Genomic DNA, 23,255 nt, shown 5'->3' with positions numbered 1-23,255 from the left:
TCTTAAGTTAGAAGATAGAAAATACTTTCAAAATTTGTAATGCTGCTGTAAAAAATGAAGTTTTTATAAAACAATGAGAAAAGATTTTTTTTTCACTATGTAAAGTAATGTAAGTAGTATAATATAATAAAAGATTTTTCTTTTCGATCCATTTATTATATTTTGAGCTTTTACTTCGTTCTACAGTTAAGGAAATTAATTTGTAAATTAATGTTTTAATCATCCAAACATCCATGAATTACCAAAATATATAAAAGAAAGTATTCGATCAATCATTTCATAAAATAAAAACACAATGAAAAAAAAAAGCAGCTGTTAAGGCTAGTAATTTATTGTTTATTTAAAACCAGATTACTTGATTTGTACTGATGTTTTTTATTATGAACTATTTTTCCTGTATATGTGGACGCACAATAAGTGAAAGCGATTTTTAACAAATCTTCATTGTTTGAGTGCCATTTGTGATTATTTATATGATCTACGTACTTGTTTGGAAAAGTTTCTGGAAATATGAAATTTAGTTTTTCTATTCTTCTAAAATGTATCTTTAATCGATCAATTTGGTTTTAAATAATGGATGATGAATTGAAAAGTTATATGCGTCTATTGTGTGAACACTCTCAGGTTTTTGGGAGTACTCATACACTAGATTCACAAGACTCACACAAGATTCTCCGAAAAAAAGTGCTCGTAAAAGTTTTAGGATTATGATGTACAATAATTGTACCAAATTTATGATTATGATGTACAATAATTTTACCAAATTTTAGGATTATGATGTATAATAATTGTACCAAATTTTAGGATTATGATGTACAATAATTGTACAAAATTTTAGGATTATGATGTATAATAATTGTACCAAATTTTAGGATTATGATGTACAATAATTGTACCAAATTTTAGGATTATGATGTATAATAATTGTACCAAATGTTAGGATTATGATGTACAATAACACAATGTAACAAAAAAAAAAAAAATTTCTGTTTATCAAAGTTTTTTGATGTTTCTTAATTAATTTGAGTATGCTGAGTCTGAATATGACATTGGATTTTTTATTGCATCAATCGTTTGGTCGTAAAAAAAAAATAAATCAATTAAACATATAATTAATATAAATCGTTTTGCAATCATGTTACATTATATTGTATTGTAACAGTCTCTCACAATCTCAAAAAACACTAAAAGTGAACAGTAGAACGAGGTTTTCTTTTATGAAGTTTCTCGTCATCGCGTATCAAACACCAGATGTAGTCACCCATCATAGCTGCATCCCATCTGCCCTGGTATCTTTTCTCCATTGCAAGAATATCCTGATGGAAACGTTCCCCGTGCTCTTCACTCACATCACCCAAATTTGGTCTGAAAAATTCCAAGTGTGAATGCAGGTAATGCAGCTTTATTGACATTCTGCATTTCATATCTGCGTACCGTACAATTAAGTTTTCCACTATCTCTTTGTAGTTATCACTCTTATTGTTGCCTAAAAAGCTATGAACAACATGTCTAAATGCAGTCCATGCTTCTTTTTCAACAGCAGACATTTTGTCCTCAAGCTCCTTACATGCCAACATAACTTTAATCTGTGGACCAACGAATATACCTGCTGAAATTTTTGCATCTGACACCTTTGGAAACATCTGCCGAATATGCTGGAATGCTGCACTATCTGGGTTTAATGCTTTGACAAATTGTTTGATAAGACCAAGTTTAATGTGAAGGGGTGGTAGTAAGATCTTTTCAACAGGTATCAGAGATTGATTAATAACATTGTGCGAACCAGGCTGTAAATGTTCTCTCACTGGCCACTCACGTCTTGTGAAGTGCTGGTTTGCAGCCCTGCTATCCCATAAACAAAGAAAACACGAGTACTTTGTGTATCCTCCTTGCAGACCGAGAAGAAATGCTAGCATCTTAAAGTCTCCACATACATCCCACTTGTAACTGTCGTAGTTGATTTTCTCAAGCAACAACTTCACGTTCTTATAGTCTTCCTTTAGATGAACGGAATGAGCTACTGGAATCGAAGGAAATCGGTTTCCGTTATGGAGCAAAACTGCCTTTAGACTTCTTGTTGAGCTGTCAATGAATAATCTCCACTCTTCAGGATTGTGAACAATACCAATGTCATTGAAAAGACCACGAACGTCATGACAATAGCACAGTGATTCTGATACTACATAAAAGTATGCGAATGTTTCATGTCTTTTTCGGTATTTCGAGGTTCTGCAGCTTGGATCTAATAAATTCCATTCTTTCAAACGTGATGTCAGAAGTTCTGCATTTGATTTAGTGAGACCTAAATCTCGTACTAAGTCATCAAGTTCTTGTTGGATAGGGAAATGAGGTGAATCATTCGGTTCCCTGAAATCAAAGTCATCATTGAGTTCATCCGGTGAGTCTACTTCAGAATGATATGCAGCTGCTTCTTCGGATTGAGGTGGAGTAGGAACAGGCAATTCATCACTGTGTGGAACTGGTCCAATAGAAGATGGTGTACTTGGATAAACTAGAGTCAGCCTATCTTTCGGTTTTTTATACTTTGAAATGTCAACAATGCAGAAAAAGCAGTCATCATGATGGTTCGTCGGTTCTCTCCATATTCTCGGAATCGCAAAGGGCATTGACTTTCGGATTCCACGCAGCCATCCTTCCAGAGTTGATCTGCAGCTACCACAACTGTAGTGTGGTGCCCACGATTTGTCCTGATCTCCCATAGCCATGCCAAAATAAGCATGATATGCAGTAAAGAATTTTGTACCACTGACAATCTTATGTTTAGCTTGTGTTGGACTAATATAGTAACCACAAACATAACAGAATGAGTCAGGACAAAGCTTGCAGGATCTACTAGACATATTCACCACTTCATGTAACAGTTGTAATTAGTTAAACTGAAAATAAACACACGAATATAGTTAAAATCAGCATATATATATAATGTTTTAATTGCATTACACATATACGAAAACTCCGAAATATACTTTATGCTTTTTCTCAGGAAATCTTGATGATAGAGAAAAACCAATGGTACCACTGAAATCAGCATACAAAAATTATGTAAGAAACATTAAAAAATTAACATAAACAAAAATGTTGTTACATGGTGTAATTGTACCAAATTGACCAATCCTCTCTTTTATGTTTGATGAAAAAATTACCAAAACATCTAAAATGTTCACTTTCAACAATATTTAGTCCCGACTTTCAACAACTTTTAGTCTCAACTGAACATTTGGTTCGATTCTATTACCCAGCATGATAATTGCCCCCACCAAACTGCTCAATATGTGCAAATGTTAAAAAATCACCCAAAAAGTGCTCCATTCTGTACCATGTCAACTGCGGACAGTTTGAGGACGAAGATGATAATGAAAAAGTAAATAGCAGCAATAATTATTTCTATGAACATTTTTGAGCTTTAATGCAGTAACTTAACAGTTTAACCTAATGAAACGTAATGAACGTTAAAATTACTTTTCCAAATATAATAGCATACTATATCTGAATAAAGTAATCCAACGTTGTTAAAATGGTCAAAAAATTTATTAAATTCTAAAAAATTCAACAAATTGTGCTCATGACTTATAAAAAATCTTATGTGATTTTTTAACTTCAATTGACACGCATTAAAAAGATATAACAGGTGCAAAAATGTATTTAACAGGGTTCTGACTAAATGAGAAAATAAAGCTTCTGATGCTTAAGTAAGATAAAATTAGAAGGTTGGATGGTTGGCAAAAAATTGGAAAAATCTCATGACGTTGTTTTGAAACTTCATTTAGTTATGAGATTGTATATAATTGAAAATGCACCTGGCTATGCATCAAATTTTTGACAATTCTCAATCAAATGTAAAATGATTTTGAATGTTACTTTTTTGTCCAGAGCCAACCTTTTGAGCGAGGTTATATAAATTGAGCATCTACACTTTATCTCTATTTGAAAAAAAGAAACAACTTGAATAAATGAAATTGAAAATTGAAGCAAGTTGTGACATTTGTTTCGTTATGAAGTAGTTTTGATTTTAGGTTAATAGACTCTATTTGTTCCCATAGTAAATCATCAGCAAGCAAACAACACATAAGTTGGTATAAATGACAGTTCCAATATGTAAAAAAAATATAATTGAAGAATTGCAGAAATTTTTTATTCGAATGTTTCGTTGATATTCATCTATAGTTTATTTGGTAAAAAAAAACTATTCCACTTAACATACATTAGCTGTAACGGCAAAGCTTAAAGTGTTTTATTTGGAAAAAAACCGGACTATAATCAATTTTAAATAGCATTGACATGGTAATTTATTAAATTACAACGAAATAAATCCAGTTATTACGAATTAGAGTGCGTATTTACCAAACTTTCGTAACTCTTCCGCAGCTCAACTTAGGCTACGGAAACCGTACGTTCATGTAACTATTTGGTATTCAGCAATATTTCGCAGCATTTCCGTAAGGATTGCGCATGAGTTGGGCTGAACTTACGCAAAAACTTACGCAAAAAAGCAACCGAGTTGTTTTTTTTTTTTTTGTTTTTTCAATAAACTAAGTTTTAGTAGTTAAAAAGAAAAAAATAACGATATGAATTATGATCGTGATACTTAATAAGACACGTACCTTTTTACAAAATATTTGTGAAGGAGAACATATATTTAATAATAATATTGTATCTTTATAAGATGTTATATCATAATGATGCAGTTATTTTTTGTTAAAATTTATTATTATTGTTAGCCCTTATTAAAATATATGTAATTTATATATGTTAAGGTCCTTAATGATATATCAATCTGACAATAGAATTACATATGCATCGTAACGCTATATTTAGTGATTTTAAAGTTACGCCAAAGTTAAGGCAGCTCAAAGCTAGCGTAGCTTTCCTTGCTTATAAATTGAGCTGAGCAAGTTTCGAAAAAGTTAAGGCAGCTCAAAGCTAGCGTAGCTTTCTTTGCTTATAAATTGAGCTGAGCAAGTTTCGAAAAAGTTAGATAGTTACAATTTTTTTTTCTGGTGAATACCGATATTTTAGGGCTGAACGCAAAAAAAACTTACGAAAATTTTTTTTGAAATGCAACTGCGCAAGTTTCACGACTTTCACAGGTTTGAACTTACGCCAAACTTACGCAAAAAAAAAAAAGTTTGGTGAATAAGCTTCCAAATTAGTATCTATTAATGATCATACGGGACTTTCTTCGCTCGGTTTTAACCTAAGTTGAAACCGGAACCGAAGTTGAGTTTCGGATCCGGTTAGATTTGAGATTTCGGTTTCGCCCAGAACTTCCGTTCAATTGCTAAATAAAATAAGCTTACGTATAATAAAATTATGCAATGATTTTAAAAAAGTAAACGAGAATTGTTGGTAAATTTTCAAGCGTTAGAGTTATAGAGAAAAGTTTTGACTTCATTTGAAATATAATTGGTTTCCTTTTTAATTTATCTTGATGATTTAACAATAATATTACTAATCAGATAAATTTTTTATTATCATTCTTCTAGACTTGAACCAGCAGCATTGATAAATTTCTTAAAAAATTGAATTAACTCTAACAAAACGGATTGGAATAGAAAAAAGTAATAACTTTAAGATGACCTTTATACCCGAACAAAACAAAGATAATGTGGACTCACGTCACATCTGTAGAGTTTGATGTTAATGAAAAAAAGAGAGTTTAATCCACAAAGAAATAGTTAAGTGGACTCATCATAATCCTGATATCAAATGCAGGCTGAAAACTCAATAGACTTTTCGTCAAATAAAGAGTTGATCTGCACTCAGACTAAACACAAATCTTAATAGAGATCACTGAACTGACATGTTGCAATCCGCAATCCAAAGCCTCAGTTTTCGAAAAACTGACGTCAATTCTGAAAAAGGATTTATATTTCACTAGTAAATCTTTGAAATGATGATTTTTGACCTCCAACATTGAGCTGTCATTAATCTTGGATTTGACATTACACAAGTTCGAATAAAAAGTACACAAATTGTACTTATCAAAAAAACTTTAATTAACAACTGTTACTTAATTATTAAGTATTAATAAAATATGATTTACACAATAATTTTCGATATACTTTTTAAATTGCATAATTTATAAATAAACATCTTGTTAATATATTACGAACATTATCTTTTTTAAGTAGGAGATTTGTTTAATTTTTTTTAATTAAAATTAATTTTTACAACTTAATTTTTATTACATATTTTATCAATATACTTTTTAAAACTCTTTACTTGTTAACACAATTATCACTTTAAAAAAAACTTTTACTAATAACAGATAGAAAAAATAATAACATAAATAATAAATCCAATAGTAGAATATGTTACGTTTTTATTGTTTCAAAATACATATTTTTAAATATTACAAATTCTATGTACAACAGCTCATTTGGAATTATGATTAAGAGTATCATAAGTCATTATCTCGAATGACTGAATAGGAGAATGGTGGATACCATAATAAGAAATAAGTTTCATGATGAAAGCGTTGAGAGGAACATATTTATGGAGCAGATTATTTCACACCATTATAACATATTTCGATTATCTGTTCATTCTGCTTTTTTCTCCTTGAATGCTGAGCCTACTTGCAAAACGGCAGCGAGCTGATTCGCGGTATCTATTAACTAAAACGCCAAAAAATTACCAAAATAACAGCGTGAACATTTAAGTTTCATTTACAGTATGATACCACAATAACATTTTTGCCTTTTCACTGAAAATAAGTGGATTTTTTAACAATTGACAGGTTTTCTCCGTTTAATTTTTTTTGGAACATTGAAGTTGCAGCAAGAAAAAAAATCATAACAAAAATCAAAATGGCGAGAGGGCAAAAAAAAAAAAACCTCTTGATCAGTTGCATCGCTTGCAGCGCTCCTGAATAATGACAATTGCTTAGCCGAAGCTCTTCGGTCGTCCATTTTATTCAACAGCACAGCATAATTTAAATGAACAGACGGATCTTTCCTTTAATGTTAAAGTATAAGTAGAAAATTTTTAAATATTGAAAAGTGAAAATTATCTGCAATTTTATAACTTTATAAAGAACCTACTTTGAATAGAGAATAGCTTGTTCGTAGGCTTGCTTCGCATCTTCAAGGGCGTTTAGATGTGTTAACGTAACTAAAAACGGTCCACCGAAGTATGTAAACTGTGTAAAAAACTGTGTAAATACTTTAAACTGATATTTTCAACAATTTTTTTTTTTTAGTGTACGAACAAATATTGAAGTATATCAAAAGTAAATCGAAAGAATATTGAATGTATATCGAAAGTATATCGAACGAAGTATATAGACAAAAGGTTTTTTCTTCATTTCAAAATCAATTTGAAAATACTTACCAGCGAGAAGCATAAAAAGCTGACCACTTTTTGGTTGAAGAGTTATTCCTGCCTTTAAATAATGAAAAGCAGACGCATATCTGTAATATTGTGTCATTTTGGTTAAGGCAAACAACTAATAACAAACCAAACATGCACAATAATGACTCATCAACAAAACAGAAACATACTTTTCCATAGAAAAATGCAGTAAAGTAATTGAAGCAAACAAAGATGACAACGAAAAAACATCTAGATGCAATAACATCATCGATGTCATAGTAAATAGCTGAAAAGATACTGTTGCATGACCAAGTGCACTAGACCTAAATTATACATAATAGTCCACTCAAATGGAGCAAGATAAGCTGCCCGTTTTAAACAGCTGATTGCCTAAAGTTTAAATTACATATTATCAAACTTGTGTTAATAGATAACTAAATTGATATAAACTCTAATTTTTTGAATGTTTCTCCTTCTGAAATTTTTTGTAAACTAGACAGAAGTCTAGTCTATATGCATATTTTTTCTTTTTTTCAGTATTGTTTCTCTTAAAAATGAGAAAATTCTAATAGCTCTTTGATGGTTTTATTCGTATGTACATACAGCAACATTTTTCTTTTTTCCAAAGAAACACATTCCAATATTATTCCACAAGAATGGAGACATGGGTATTTCAGAAGCAGCAATTTTATATTTTGTCTGAGCAACATCAAAATCATCTTTCTGCTGAATCATAGCTCCAATTGCAAGCACTGCCTAAAATATTTAAGTTTCAAAAATCTTGAAAAGTTTTGAAAAGATATTCTTTAACAATAACAGAAAATTTCTGATCTTGTTAACTATCTTATATTTCTATTCTTTTTAAATAACCCTATATAGACTAAACCATATTACGTATAAATACTTGCATCAACATTGCAAGGATCATAAACAAGAGCGCTACCAAGTTTATCAAATGCTTTTGCAGGTTCATTCATCTAAAGACCAATAAGACTATTATAAGTTTCCATCATAAATCAATTACATGTTGAATGCCATTTATTTCATAAAAACTTATGTCAATTATTTCATAAAAACATCACTTTTTACCTTTAAATATAACAAACCAAGTGTGGTCATCAACTCTGGATTTTCAGGTGAAAATCTAAAAAAGAAAAAATTTTTTAAAAACTTTATTTTACTTAAAAATCCTTTCTAGATTTTCTAGATATTTTTTACATTTATTTACATTCATTCAGGTAAATAATACAAAGAAATTTCCAAACTTTTTAAACTATTCTTATCTGTATTTTACTTATTTCTTAATAACTCATGATACTTTATACTTAAAAAATATGATAAAGAATAGTGCATTAGAATTTAATAGAACAAAAATTCATAAAGTTAAGCCATTCATAGTATACTAAATGACTGATAACAAAGATAACAAAAATAGATAACAAAGCAATTGGAAATAAAAGTAAGCTCAATAACTAACTTACTCGAATATTTATAAATGTTTTAAAAGTCAAAACTGAAAAAAGAAGCCATACTCAAATGCTTTTAGGTATACTTGCAAAGCCCCATCAATATTATTTTCTTTCAAAAAACATTTTCCCAACATCATGTACGTGATATCATGACGTGCCAATAGTAGAGCTTGATCAAACAACTCTTTAGCTTTTTTCAAATTGTTAAGATAATAACAGCAAACACCTGAATTAATAAGATCTTTCTTTACTAAGTTTGTTATAATTGTGTTAGCAATTTTTTTTCAAATAAAATTTAACAACTATGTTATCAACAAAGTTTGAATTTCTTCCTTCTGTTACAAGTTATCATTCTTTTGAGTAATTTAGACTATGTAATGACTCTAGAGAAATAACTGTTAAAAAATCCATTCATCTTCAGTGAAAAGGCAAAAAGTTAGGACAAAAAAACCAGAAAAATTTAGCTGTTCATAAACTTTTGCACGCTACTGCATTTAAAGTAAAAATTTTTAAAGTAAAAATATTTCATATACTTAGTTCAAATAACATTACTTTAGAGTGAAAGTAGTTAAAGTGAAATTAAAGTGAACTTATTAACAGTAAAATAATTCAAAAGTAAAATTATTTTAAGTGAGTTTAATCAATACATACCCATGTTATGAACAATTTCCCAATCTTTTGGCGAAAGCTTTAAACCTTCTTCATAAACACTTAATGACATCTTGTGGCGACCAAGAAGAAATCTGTATAGAATAGTTATTAGGATATACTATAAAAAAGTGGTGATATAAATAAAAAAGATTTCATGTTGATCTTTATTTGTAGAAACAGCAGTTTCTATAAACAGACATTTTCACATTTTATTTGTATATAAATTTTATTTGGAAAAAAAATTTATTACAAGTTTTATTGAAGGATGTTTTAGAAAATGAAAGTAGAATTGACAGCATTAAACTTGACCAGCCAAATTTTACATTAAATATCAATCAAGCTTGGAAACAAAAAGTTAGTGTTTAACACCAAGGCTTTTCTTAATTTAAGACTTGTGAGGCAAACCTCCACTTTTTGCTATGACAATGAATACCTTTTTTAACTGTCTTTCAGTATAGGAAGGACAAATTTTTGAATAAATTAGTTGAAGAAGAATTTTTAAACAATAAGTTATAGTATTTTTCATGTAATCTATCTGAACTAATAATTTTATTGTAAGAATGTTAGTAAACTACAGCTTTTAGCGAAAATCTTTAAACTGCCTCAGCATACCATTTGTTGGCAATATATAAATGATTGTAATGTTTTTCTGATAAAAGACTTTCATGAAGATATAATTAGAACTATAGGTAATAAATTTACTTCTTTAAACTTAAATGTTAAAAAACAAACTTTAAAACAAACTTTATTGATAGCTTACAAACAGCGTGCAACTTGTTTCCAGTTTTCCACATTAGTTTGGTTAATCTTTTGGCACATCTGGAAAACTTCTAACGCTTCTTGAATCTCACCTTGTTCACGAAGAATCAAAGCTGAAAATGATGAACAATTGAAAAAAGCAAGTTTAATGTAAATCCAATGGAAACCAGTTTGTGATGAATTCTTAAATTTTTAAATGCTTATATACATAAGTCCTAATTAATCCATGAGTTAGCACAATTATGCAGTAAATGTTCAGAATGAGTTATTACAACTAAATATAGTCATAGTTTATGTGTTAGCATTAAACTCAGAAATGTTAAAAATCCACATAGCATCAAAAAATATCTAAGTTATTTTCAAGTTCAACCCAAAAAACTATTTTACCTTGCACATAAAGTGGGTATTCACATAAATTGTCAGATTCCAGTAATATCTCTTTTATCAGTCCCTTAAAATACATATAAAAAATTCAAACCAAAACAAGAAAATGATAATTCCATTATCATAATTACATCAGATTTTTAAGCAATCATAATTGCACTGACATACTTTAGCTGACTCATATTCTTTGCGAATATAGTGAAAATGAATCAACCAGTTTCTTCGTTCAAATACTTGAATCTCTGGAGCTGAAAACAGAAAATTGACTCAAGGATTAGAGTTACACGAGGAAAATATTCATGAAAAGATAAATGAGGACACTTCATGAAAACATAAAGACTTAAAAAAATTATTGTACACACTATAATTACAGCTTTAACTGATTAAGCACCTTTTACGCGTTTGCCTCGAACTCCTCGTGCTGCGTTCTCTCCAGTTTGATTTTTTTCAGCAGACTTTTCTAATTGTACACTGGATGCATGTGACCTAATCAGAGATTGTTCACTTGCCATAGTTTTTACATAGAAGTTTGTAATTTTGTGATGCTTTTTGAGAAAAATAAAAACTTTCTGAAAACTTTAGAGAACAACAAATGTTAATCAATAATTTACAGACCAGAAATATAATCACGTTGAAAGCAATTAAAAGAAATCATTTATAGATCAGTTTCAAGAATTTCTACAAACATTTATATCTTTCTTTTTTAAGAATGTTAAATATAATCTTTAGCTTTAAAAAAATTACAGTTAAAAGACTGAACCTATACTTTGCTCTTGGTGTTTCAACAAATAAACTTAAGAATTACAAAAACTACAAAGAACGTAGATAAAAAACAAAGTTCAAAAAAACTGTAAGAAAAACTTTTTTAAAAAAATAAATAAATGCATAAAAAACACTTTTGAACAATAAAAAAAAAAAACAAGAAAAAGTAACAAAAGTGGAAAAATAAATAAAAATTGAATTAAAAAAAGAAAACTCAAAAATCTTCTTTTGTTAAGTTTGGCATGACAGCTGAAATTTTAGTCGCAAAAAAATCGTGAGGTTCAATCTGATCTTCTGGATACATTTCAGCAAGCATCTCTGTTGCTTCATAATAATTACCATTAAATTTTTTAAAATGCTTTCCAATTTCTTTGTGCTTTATAGCTTGTGATATTGAAACTTGTGTAAGATTTTCTAAATCAAAATAAATATATATATTTTTTAATGTAATGGAGCATAATAAAATTTTTCCAGAAATTTTTTGTCAGAATAACCAATTTAAGAAGTTTTAAGTCTTCATTTTTTAAAAGATTTGGTTTAAAAAGAGAATAAATCCTTTAGTACTCACAATAGTACTACAGAAAATAATGAAAAATTAATGAAATGTAAAAAAACTAAAAGAAAAATCTTAATTTAATATATAAGTTTACTTTATAAAGAGTTAACTTAAAAATATGACAAACTTATATATTATCTTAATCTAGTCTTAGTGTTTTTTTTAATATTGTTTTTCGAACAATAGTTTTTGAGAAAAAGAACTATTTTGTAGCCTGAAACATAACATTAGTTTTAAACATTAGTTATCTCCATAACATTATTTATAAAAAAAATCCCCAAGTCTAATACATAAAGTCCAAATTTTGCACAAGATCTAATTTTTCCCAAGGGAGGTTTTAGACCAGGTTTTGACCGCCCTAGCTCCATGTTCATGGTGCTTATAGTTCCAGCCCCCTCCAACAACTCATTGTTCCTGGCAAAGAGGTAAATACAGAGCTAATAATTTTGATTTTACCAAAATTTTGTATCCATATGTTAGCAGTTTTTTGACAATTTTTGAGGGACCATTTTCGAAAGGTATACAGTATAAATGAATCAAGAAAGCTTGTAAAGACAAGTTTTTGTTTAGAGAGAAGATTATTATGATTTATCAATATGTTTGTTGCAAAAAAGCTACTTAACCACAGTGTGGTTTAGTTCTCAAAAAAATGACTACATAGCTAAAACTGCATTTCTCATTAACATATCAAAGTTTTAAATCTTATAGCTGGAAAAGCCAGCACATTGCACAAGGTATTCAAGCTAGTAAATAAAAAAGATAAAAAAAAAAATAAGTGACCTTGAGCAGCATAACGTGTTGAACCATCATCAACAAGAACATTATAGAATGGTTGTTTGTCCTTTAACAATAAATTGTAAATACCCATCTGTATTTTCCATTCTTCAGTCATATTGCATTCATTGTTCCAGCCATAAATTACGCACAAATAATTATACCTAATATCAAATAATACTTAGATAACTTAGTTGAATATGAAGAAATTTTCCTGAATCTTGTTATAATAAATGTAAAAAATATATATATAAATTTAAATTTAAAAAACCATTGCAACCTTAAATGCTTCATTATCATTCCAACTCGGTATGCAACTCCTTCATTTTCACTGGAACTTCTTTTTTTCTGATAATAAATTAGTAGTTATATTTATTATTAGCTATAATTAATAGCAATTATAGAGAGTAAATGGAAAAGAGAAGACAATCAAAGAAATATAACTTATAAAAGAAACTTTTACAGCATCTCTATGAATAAAAACTTGGTTCTGTTTTTCATTTGCATTAAGAAGCAATTGATCGAGTACATTTGAATCAAATCTACGACTAGATGCAAACAAGGATTGCAAGTTTTCCACAACCTTAAGGAAAATATTAGACTAAAGCATTCATAATACAACCTATATAATTGACATTTTAAAAATAATTAACATAATTAATATTTTAAAAATAGTATTTTGATAATACACCAGCTTGAGATTGATTCCATAATGAAGGTATATTCTTGACAATAGCAAACGACTTTCATCATCATTTGGAGAGAGGATCAACATAAGTTCAAGTGAAGACTGAAGGACACCTAAAGAGCTATAAACCAAAAAAAACTTAATTAAAAAGCCAAATGTTTTAAAATTTTTTTGAATGTTTAAAGAATTTTTTTTTTTTTCACAATTTTTTTGTATAATGGGAAAATCTACTTTTTCTCAAACGCAAAAGTCCAATCATTTCCTTGCAACTCAAGACAAATAATGTGCAAAAAGGTTTAAAAGGTTTAAATCAAATAGGTACTTTGAATCCAAACTTGCCCATTGTCTGTGTATATTTACAATATTTGCGACCATGCGAACAAGTATCTTAACAAAGCAAAAGGAAATTTCTAAAAAATACTTTGATTTAATTAGATATTATTAACATAAACACACACACACACACACACACACACACACACACACACACACACACACACACACACACACACACACACACATGTATATATATATAGTAAATCAACTTCATCCCTATATAAGGTAAATCAACTTTACCCCTACATATTGTGTAATGCAGTCGTTGGAGGTAGTTGAAATAAGATACCTCTCAAAATTTTAGAGACTTTGGATGAAGATTTATTTGCAGATTTAACTTTCAAGATTTTTGCAATTTTACAAAAAATGCTATAAAAACCAACATAAAATTTATTTTAAAATCTAGATAGTGAGATTATTTTAGATAATGTTGCTATAGAAACATAATTATAATTATATAAATATATAATTCATCTCAACCTGACCATTCTAAATTTATAAGGTATTTTCTAACTAAGTTTTACAACAACATATCTTTAATGCTGAAAAATTAGCTTAATAAGACACATTAGTTTCACTTTTGTATTAAAATTTTAAGTATAAATTTTTGAACTTTTTGAATCTATTCAATATGATTTGAACTTAATTTTTAACTTATTTGCTTGCCACATCTTCCTGCTATGAAATTTTTTCAGGACATAGGTGTGTTGATTCCTAAACCTATAAACATCATGAAATTCTTCTGATAGTAGATTAACAATTCACTCTAGACTCAAGGAGTGAGATGGAAAGCCTGCAATACCTGGCTAAATATAAATCCCTATGAAGCATTGCATTTCTTGAAATGTGGTAGAAGGTTCCATAATGTTGGAGAGATGAGTTCAATCATTTTCAAACCAGTGGCAGTATAAAAAATTTTTTCAGGAATTTTTTTTAGTTTAATTTGAAGACTACTTATGGTTATTCTGTAATTATAAAATTGTGATCAATACCATCAATCAACACTGCGTTATGATTGGTGTTTAAAAAAAAATAGTTTCACTGTTAAAGTAACTAAGTTAATTAAATAATTTAAAAAGATCTGTAAATAATTTAAGAAGTCAGTAATGATTGAAAATTATGGTTTGGGATCATGTCGTCATATTTAAACACATAAAGAATATGTTTAACATATGGGCAGAATGTCTCATACTTAATATTCTGCTTCACAATATATGTAACATTATTAAACAGGAGAATATATCTAATTATCAAAGGTAGATTAGGATTCACTAAAATTGATTTTAATTATTGGTGATTTGTGTCAATAACATTGGTTTGACAATCTATTAACCCTTTATGATAATTATCCAGATACACTAAAATTGATTGGCAGCTGAAATACAACAAACATTTTATTGGTTGCATTATATTTTCAAAATGAGATATTTTTAAAAAGTTAATTATTCTGAAATTAAAATTTCAAAGATGGAAAATTTAAACTAATTACTAAAAGACTTAACATTAGTCCTTAACTGACTTTAAAAGAGATTAAATTGCAAATCCACATGAAATCTATACTTTAAAGAAATACTTAACACAAGAGAAATCTTTAACATTACCTCCTTTGTATGAGCCTGTTGAAACAATACTTCTTTTTGAGCATTCGACTGACTGACATCAGGTAGGAACCTTTCTAAACATTGACTTTCTGTGAGAACCTCGCCATTATTAAATGCATCCAAATAAAATTTGACAGCTTTTCTAAGACAGTATTAAAACTATTTTACTACACAAAGAGGAGATAAATCAAAGTCTTTTAAAAAACCAGCCAAAAGCAAAAGTGAGATCAAGTAAATAAACAACTACAAGAATTTAACTGAATAAAAGCAAAGGATTTATAACTGTTAATAGAGTCATTTAATGACAGTGAGCCAGTGCTCCAGAGGTATATTACAAAACTTACGCCTTCGTAACACTACGAATTTCACAAAAGAGTAAAATTTTTAGCAGAGATTTTTAACTTTTTTGTGAAGTACGAGAAAGTTCGAGTAAATATATACTCATCTATTTTACAACATTTTTATTAGCTTCCATAGAAGGTTTTTATAGCAATCTAACTTAATAGTTCCTATCTATAAACAAGACATAATATAATGATTTAGTAAATAAGTTGACAAGTTTTGAATATTTTGAATTGATTTTTTAAGTGCACTTTGAACTTTAAAGCCCAAACATTGGCATTAAATTTTCAGAGAAGTCAAAGTATCATTTGATTGAAAACCTAATAGAAATTAACCGTATAATTCAAAAACAAATGAAGTATAAAACTGTGTATAAATCAAGACTTTTCAGTGAAAAGTATGAAGTGCACTTACACACTGGGTTGACATATACACAGGTATATAGGTATAATATAATCAATAACAAATCCTTGTTGAAATAATCAAACTTTTAAGCAAAAGAATTAATACAGAACTGAGTAGTAGCTTTAAATAAAGATATATTTATAAATATATATAAAGTTATAACTATAGGTTAAAGCATAATATAATGAAATTAAAAAGAAAACATCTTCAACAAATTCTAAGAAAAAAATCCTCACCCATCATTCTTTGCAGTACCAGTAAGTAGAAAATGTCCAGGAAAGTTCACCTAAATAAGCATAATATAATTCATAAAGAAGAGTATATATAACATAAACTGTCCTTGTTTTTCTTTAATATAACATAGTTAATGCATTTTAAAACAAAAGCATGTATTGTAAATACAGTGAATTTTAAAGTGATAAATTAACTGAAAAGAATTTAAAAAGTTGAACAAGAAAATTTTAAAAAAGTAAACAGGGAAGTATAAATGAAAACAGACAATTGTTTAAGTGTGCAAGTTTTCAATTAATTGCCAGTTACTAATCTATTGTTTTCTCCTAGATGCTACTTAAGCTTGTTTACCACTATTTCTTAGCTCAGTTGCAGTTTGATGCTCGTAACTTGATTGATAATTAGAATAATTTCAAAAAGCATTTGGTACACATCTCAAATTAATGCTTCTCAGATAAAAACCAAATTATCAACCAAAACAATAGGAGATCTCACTTATAATGGTTATTCTTTCCTCTTTTTAAAAGGTTTTTGAATTAAATTAACGTAAAATTATTTGCTTGTAAAATTTACATTTATTTATTTAAAATTATGTTGCCATTTTTTAATTATTTTGTAATTAGTTCATCAAATTATTTACTATCTTTAAATTATCTTTATAATCAAAATTAGTAATCAAGGAAAAACATTTGAATGAAATGTAAACACAAAGTTTATAAAAACTCTGACCCCTTGTAATAATAATCCTAGCTTCTTTGCAATAGCCATATATAACACTCCTAAGCTGATTGGAATTCCCACTCTTCTCTCAAGAACCTAGAAGTAAATCGTGTTAAGTATTTTAACTGATTAAAGAAGTTGAACTAAAAAAAAAATTTTAATCTTAAAGTAGCCAAAGTATAAATACAATCAAAATGCTAAACACAATATAGCAGAAAATGCTAGAGTAATTAAAAAATAAAATATGTAGGTAAAGTTATATACATAAAAATATAAAGATGAAACTTTAAAATATTATCTTCAGAAATCTATCATAACAATGAATGATGTTTGATTGATGATGAAAAATCAATTTCTGACTAAATGTTGAATATAAAATAAGAAATATATAGCTCTACATAAAAATAAATTTTGATACAAAAACAAATACCTGATCAATGAAAGAATTGTGAATATCATAATAAAAATCTGCATTTCCTTGAAAAAGCAATTTCCCATAGACAATGAAGTTAATAGACTTTATCACTTCCATCACTTGATTAAATGAAGAATTCTCAGAAATATTCCAAACATGTCGAGGCACTTAAAAATAAGAACTTTTATGTAACTTCACATTCTAAAAACCTGCACAACTAACTTAAAAAGAATTTTCTTCAGCAAATTAAAACACCTGTAGCCTCTATAAGCTTGACAATATCATCAATTTGCTGTTCAACTGCTTTGGTGCTCAACGAATATTTTAGGTTGCACCATTTTGATATTAAAACCACTCCTTTAGTAAAGCAGAATAATGATTTAATACTAAGAAATTATACAAATCAATAAAAAAAAACTAATATGGAAAGTCTTAGAATAATTAGACAAATAGACAACTCAAAATATTATTCCTGCTGTGTTGCAAATGACATCATTGTTAAAAAAGGGTTATAAATTATATTGTACTACTTCTTATCAGGACGGATAAAAGGTATTCATTTATGAATGCTTTTCACAATGTCATATAAAATGTGTTTTTTTTTTTACACTAAATTTTACAAGTTTTATGCAACTTTAAATTTTGAAATTTGTAAAAATATTTCCTACAATAAGGTCAATTTTATACAATTCAGTGGTAGAGGGTTTTTACTCCTATAAAGTACGTTTTTTAGAGTTTAGATTTCATTTGATGTTTTTATTTTTATTTTAGATTTTTAAAATTAATTAAAATTCTTGATAAAACTATATAACAGTTGTACATTCAGAGCATTATATATATATATATATATATATATATATATATATATATATATATATATATATATATATATATATATATATATATATATATAATCATGAGAAATTATTTTGCATTTTAAATACAAGTAAAAAAATTTTTTCAGTTGCATAAAATAGCTATAAAAAACATCATGGTTTGGTATGAGAAAATATTAATAAGTAATCCAGCAATACCTTTCAGCAACATACTGTTGGCAATAACATTGCTCCATTTCTTTTTCAATTTCTTGTAGAATACATAACAGTAAAGTTTTTCAGCATGAAATTTAATGTTTAATTCAAATGAGCTAATGATAAAAACACATTGTATATACATATATTTTTATTTATACATATATATATATAAACATATAAGTAAATAAATAAATACATACATACATACATACATACATACATACATACATACATACATACATACATACATACATACATACATACATACATACATACATACATACATACATACATACATACATACATACATACATACATACATACATACATACATACATACATACACATATGCTTGTTTTAATTCAGTTAATATAATAATAACAATACTGATAATAAAAGTAATATCGATAAAATAAAGATAAAGACATTAATATAGATAAAACAAAGTATTACAACCATACTTTTTTAACAATTCTAAAGCAGTTAAAACAATATCAATTTTGTTCTGTTTTCTTGTCAAAAACTCTTCTAACTCTTCTTCTATGATATCCTCTGGAACTGTATTTAAGAAGTAACACTTTTTTTCAATTGCTAAGATTTTAAGTTTCAGTTTTCTATCAACAATATGTAACTCTTTATATAGACTTTTGTAGCTGGACTTAACAGGTACTTTACATGACCATCTACAAAAGATAGTTAAAGATTTAAGGTCTAGAATTTATATATATACATGTAATTTCAAAGATAATTTATATATATAACTTCTAGAACTCAATGCATTATATATATATATATATATATATATATATATATATATATATATATATATATATATATATATATATATATATATATATATATATATATATATATATATATATATATATATATATATAAGCTAAAAATTTTTTAAAAAATTACCTCATAAAAAGTTTATTTTTCCATAAATCATCGCTCAAACAAATTTCGTGAAATCTTTTACAACATATTGACAAGCTTATCAAGTCTCTGTAATCAATGCTTAATTGATTAAATATATATTCCAGTAATTCCTTTGCAAACTCTTCTATTTTTACACAATTATCTGTCATAATGACAAAAACTTTTCCCTCGGAATATTTCTTGTTTACATATTTAAAATATCGCAAATGATTTCTCATATAACCGGTACCGGCAACATTTTAATTGTTAGAAAGTGGTATTTAATATTTGGTTGGTTTGGCCAAGACCAATGTCTGTTTAAATTGTTTTAAGTATTTTAGGTATATACACTAAACAAAATTTCCATAGTTCCACTTACAAATTTTAGCATGAAAATAAAGACGAACAAATTACTTTTTTTTTTGTTTATTGTAGGAAAATTTTAGGAACATATATATTGTAGGAAAATTTAGGAGTATTTTAATATATCGCCAGGTTAGAATTATTTTGTTCTATTTCCTATTTTAAAATTTGGGAGAAAATGAGTTATTAATTTTAGTAAGTAATTTTTTCTAAATAACTTGTTTAAACATAAATTATTTAAAGATATGTTAATATTTCTTTAAAAATTAAAGCTAAAATTTTAAATATTTTTTACTATAAGAAAAAAATCAAAAAATTTTCTCCCAACGTTTAAACTTGGAGATAGAACAAAATAATTCTAACCTCGCGATATGTTAGTTATAATTTTCTATAGTTCTATCAAAAGAAAAATTCTATAGTTTTGTTTTAAATAATACTTTTTTTAGCAATTTGTACTACTCCCATTTACGCGAATTAATTCGAAGATTCGAAGTTTCATACTCATTAGAAGATTTTCAAAACAAAATTTCGTATTTTATTGTTTGAAATTTTCATATACAATTTCAGCCAACATTGTTCATAAATTTTCAATAGGGCTCAAGTCAGTTAAGTAATTCAACCTATTGTTTTACACTTAGAGCACTAAGGGAATGAAAAAATGAAAATGCAAGAAAAATGAATGCAAGAAACTGCAACAATCTTTTTTTAAGATACTTTAATTGAGTCTATTGAAAATTTCACCACTGAGAAATTGGTGCACTATAAACTCAATTAAAGTATCTCAAAAAAAGATTGTCGCTGCGTCTTGCATTCATTTTTGTTGTTATAAAACACACTTGAGTGTTTCCATGGAAACAAATTGCAGCTCGATCCCCACCCACTCCACCCCCTTCCGAAACTACGGCAAACTTGAATTTTGCATCTTTATGCTGTCGTTTTTTTTTTTTTTGTTTTGGTTTTGTGAATATTTTTTCCCACTTATGTTATCTAAGCTTTGACAAATTTTTAAGATATATTTTGTGATCACAGCTTTCATTCCAATTAAGCTTTATATGTTTTACTCTTGACACTCAAGACGAGGATATAATCAAAAGTAGAAGAATGTTGACTTATTTTTTGTTTCTGTCCTTACAGTGATTTTTGCTATGGTTTTCAATTAAATTTTTTAACTCATTCACTACATGAGAAGCCTTTCGATTTTCTTTGCAATTTGTAAATCTCATATTTTTGTAAGCAGCAAATCTTACTTTTTCTTTCTTCATTAACGCCCTTCCGCGTGTCATTGTAATAATTAACGCCCTTCCGCATGCCATTGTAATAATTAAGGAACAAATTTTAGTTAAAGATACATAAAACTTCCTTATAGAATAAAAAATATGTCAAAGTCTTACTTTAGTTTCAATCAACTTCAATTGAACGGTTAAACAAACTTATGGAGGTGTGTGGAAATTTTATAGTTAAAAAACTTTCTAAAGAGTTTTGTTTTATTTTTCTCAGAAACACAGGCAATTTTTATAAACGACTCTGTAAATACAGTTTTAATAAAAGTGACTATTATGATCAGTTTTACAAACTCATGTAAATTTACACGAACTTCATGGGTTTATGGAAACTTCACTGAGTGTATTACAGCAATATGACAATATATTTTTCAAAATCTTTGACATCTGTAAAATCCACTAACATTACCATTGGAGAGAGCTAAATCCACATCATTACATTAAAATACAAATTTTTCTTGATATTATATTGTATATGAGTTGTAAAATATGGTCGTTTTTATGGTCGTTTTTTTTAAAATATGAGTGTTATAAAAATAAGCGGTAGGGGAGACCGGGGCTAGTTGCAACAGGGGTAAGTTTCAACAATGCAATTTAAAGAATGGTTTTTATACATTTTTCTCAAATTTTTCTGAAATAATATAACTTTAACTAGGGAGTTTAGGCAATTTTTATAGCAAATGTAAATCTTTTTTATTTAAAATGCATTGGATTCCTTAATATATTTTATTTTCAAAATGGTTTCAACCACTTCTGTAGCTTATTTGGTTCCAAAGATATTCGTGTTTTAATATTTTCAATTCATATAAATTTTATGAAATATTTCCTTAAAGTATCTCGTTAAACTTTTGGCGCCGAAAAAAAAACTTTTTTTCTTATTTTTTCCTTGCGTAAAAAGTTGCGTAAACAACAAAATATCTAAAGACGGGAGAAATTTATAAAATCTCCACTTTAGAAAACTAAAAACCCACCCTATTAGACTACCAAAAAAAATAATAAAAACTGATTGACATAATAAATAAATAGTTGCAGAATAAATTTTTATGTGGGGACGAAAGAATTAGCTTAATTTACTTGTATATAAACAAAATTGAAACATTTAAAATTAAATAACTTTATCAATTCTAAAGCAAAACGACGTCCCCCAAAAAATTATTGTAGTGCAACCTTTTCTAAAAAAGTAACATCTATATATACGTATATACTATTTATTTTCATGGGTGGGTTTTTATTCTTCGACACCTACATAAAATTATCCGTTGCGTTTTTTGGACGAAGTTTTTAAAAAACCTACGATTTATTTTTTTCCGCGATAAAATGTCATGTGACAAAACCCCCTACTTTAACACGTCAGCTGTAAAAAACTTACAGTTATTAAATAAAAATTTCAAAAAATTTTTTATTAACATTTTTTTTTCTTTCGATGTAAAATTCTAAAATTCGTTTTGTTTTTTTTTTGGTTTTTACTTTAAACTTAGAGGTTTATGACCATAATAAAGTAATGGTAAGTTAAAAAAAGCTTTTTCAAACACGAAAAGCTAAATGAAAAATAGATTTTTTCAATATTAAAAAATTATATACAATGATTAGAGTGATTATGATGCCTATGGTTTAAGTTGCATCAAATTGCTTGGGGTAAGTTGAATTATAAATTAGCTGCGGATTTTGTTGATTTTACGCACTTTTCTAGTTTTATCTAAAATAATGGACGCTTTTTTTTTATCTAACACCGTAACAATAAACGAAAACAAAAGTTTTATGATGAATATAAGTTGATATAAGTTGTATATGTATATAATATAAATGAAGCATATGTATATATATTTATGTATTACATATTATGCATATATGCATGTATCTTATATGTATAATATGTATAAGTTTATATATATAAGTTTACACATAATATACATAACACAACTGCATATATACATAATATACAATACATAAATACTAGAGTGCGGCATAAAACACCAAAGTCAATAACAGAAATACCATAATAATTTTTCTGGTTCCTTTTGATATGTGTATTTAAAAAATGTGATTTTTTTTTTATGGGTACCCCTATAGTTGGTCCCAGCAGTCCGAAAATTACAAAATTTATATTCTTTGTAAATAATAAGGGGGGGGGGGGGAGGGGGCAGGGTCAGTTACAAATATTTTAAAGATATCTTAAGGATTATTTTTGTAGCCTGATATATCTATTTTTAAATTATGTTATGGCTGTTG

The 23,255-nt window shown here is 27.5% G+C and overlaps 2 protein-coding genes across 5 annotated transcripts; both read right to left on the bottom strand.

Annotated features, from left to right (window-relative positions):
* Nucleotides 1-6,316: 6,316 nt before the first annotated feature.
* Nucleotides 6,317-11,224, bottom strand: LOC145197312 (BBSome complex member BBS4-like). 2 transcript variants are annotated; one of them, XM_090100378.1, is made up of 14 exons: nucleotides 10,990-11,223; nucleotides 10,767-10,846; nucleotides 10,602-10,665; nucleotides 10,216-10,327; nucleotides 9,456-9,547; nucleotides 8,868-9,030; nucleotides 8,425-8,479; nucleotides 8,240-8,312; nucleotides 7,939-8,087; nucleotides 7,634-7,725; nucleotides 7,354-7,433; nucleotides 7,065-7,134; nucleotides 6,858-6,978; nucleotides 6,317-6,638 (listed from the first exon to the last, which is right to left on the bottom strand). In XM_090100378.1, exons 1-14 carry the CDS (start codon nucleotides 11,108-11,110, stop codon nucleotides 6,564-6,566), a joined length of 1,347 nt encoding a protein of 448 aa, XP_089956504.1. In that variant the 5' UTR covers nucleotides 11,111-11,223; the 3' UTR covers nucleotides 6,317-6,563. The 2 variants fall into 2 exon arrangements, 1 of the variants encoding a protein (XP_089956504.1); XR_016456387.1 differs by lacking the exons at nucleotides 6,317-6,638; nucleotides 6,858-6,978; nucleotides 7,065-7,134; nucleotides 7,354-7,433 and having other exon boundaries at nucleotides 7,939-8,091; nucleotides 8,279-8,312; nucleotides 10,990-11,224.
* A 28-nt stretch (nucleotides 11,225-11,252) lies between these two features.
* Nucleotides 11,253-19,614, bottom strand: LOC145197313 (F-box only protein 21-like). Of its 3 annotated transcripts, none has more exons than XR_016456386.1 (14): nucleotides 19,384-19,614; nucleotides 18,924-19,145; nucleotides 18,463-18,575; nucleotides 17,684-17,785; nucleotides 17,444-17,595; nucleotides 17,023-17,109; nucleotides 16,299-16,348; nucleotides 15,316-15,457; nucleotides 13,718-13,765; nucleotides 13,382-13,499; nucleotides 13,154-13,273; nucleotides 12,971-13,038; nucleotides 12,697-12,854; nucleotides 11,253-11,774 (listed from the first exon to the last, which is right to left on the bottom strand). XR_016456386.1 is itself a non-coding variant. In XM_090100376.1 (14 exons), the coding sequence occupies exons 1-14, from the start codon at nucleotides 19,551-19,553 to the stop codon at nucleotides 11,575-11,577; spliced, it is 1,767 nt and encodes a 588-aa protein (XP_089956502.1). In that variant the 5' UTR covers nucleotides 19,554-19,614; the 3' UTR covers nucleotides 11,253-11,574. The 3 variants fall into 3 exon arrangements, 2 of the variants coding, with proteins under 2 accessions (XP_089956502.1, XP_089956503.1); XM_090100376.1 differs by having other exon boundaries at nucleotides 13,701-13,765; XM_090100377.1 differs by having other exon boundaries at nucleotides 13,701-13,765; nucleotides 15,316-15,452; nucleotides 19,384-19,594.
* Nucleotides 19,615-23,255: the final 3,641 nt, after the last annotated feature.

This window comes from Hydra viridissima, unplaced genomic scaffold, assembly GCF_058129835.1.
Source record: "Hydra viridissima isolate aposymbiotic clone 2 unplaced genomic scaffold, HvirCarnegie_v1 scaffold_10, whole genome shotgun sequence".
In the NCBI taxonomy this organism is placed as follows: Eukaryota; Metazoa; Cnidaria; class Hydrozoa; order Anthoathecata; family Hydridae; genus Hydra; species Hydra viridissima.
Note: the sequence above shows the minus strand (reverse complement) of the source record. Positions and strands in the feature narration are given on the sequence as shown.

Coding starts and splice junctions, on each gene's coding strand:
- LOC145197312 (XM_090100378.1), bottom strand. CDS start 11,110: ATGGCAAGTGAACAATCTCTGATTAGGTCACATGCATCCAGTGTACAA. Junction 10,847..10,989: donor TCGAGGCAAACGCGTAAAAG/GTGCTTAATCAG, acceptor TTCTGTTTTCAG/CTCCAGAGATTCAAGTATTT. Junction 6,979..7,064: donor CAAGCTATTCTCTATTCAAA/GTAGGTTCTTTA, acceptor TTAACATTAAAG/GAAAGATCCGTCTGTTCATT.
- LOC145197313 (XM_090100376.1), bottom strand. CDS start 19,553: ATGACAGATAATTGTGTAAAAATAGAAGAGTTTGCAAAGGAATTACTG. Junction 15,458..16,298: donor GGTACTGCAAAGAATGATGG/GTGAGGATTTTT, acceptor ATACTGTCTTAG/AAAAGCTGTCAAATTTTATT. Junction 13,500..13,700: donor TGGGCAAGTTTGGATTCAAA/GTACCTATTTGA, acceptor TTTGGTTTATAG/CTCTTTAGGTGTCCTTCAGT.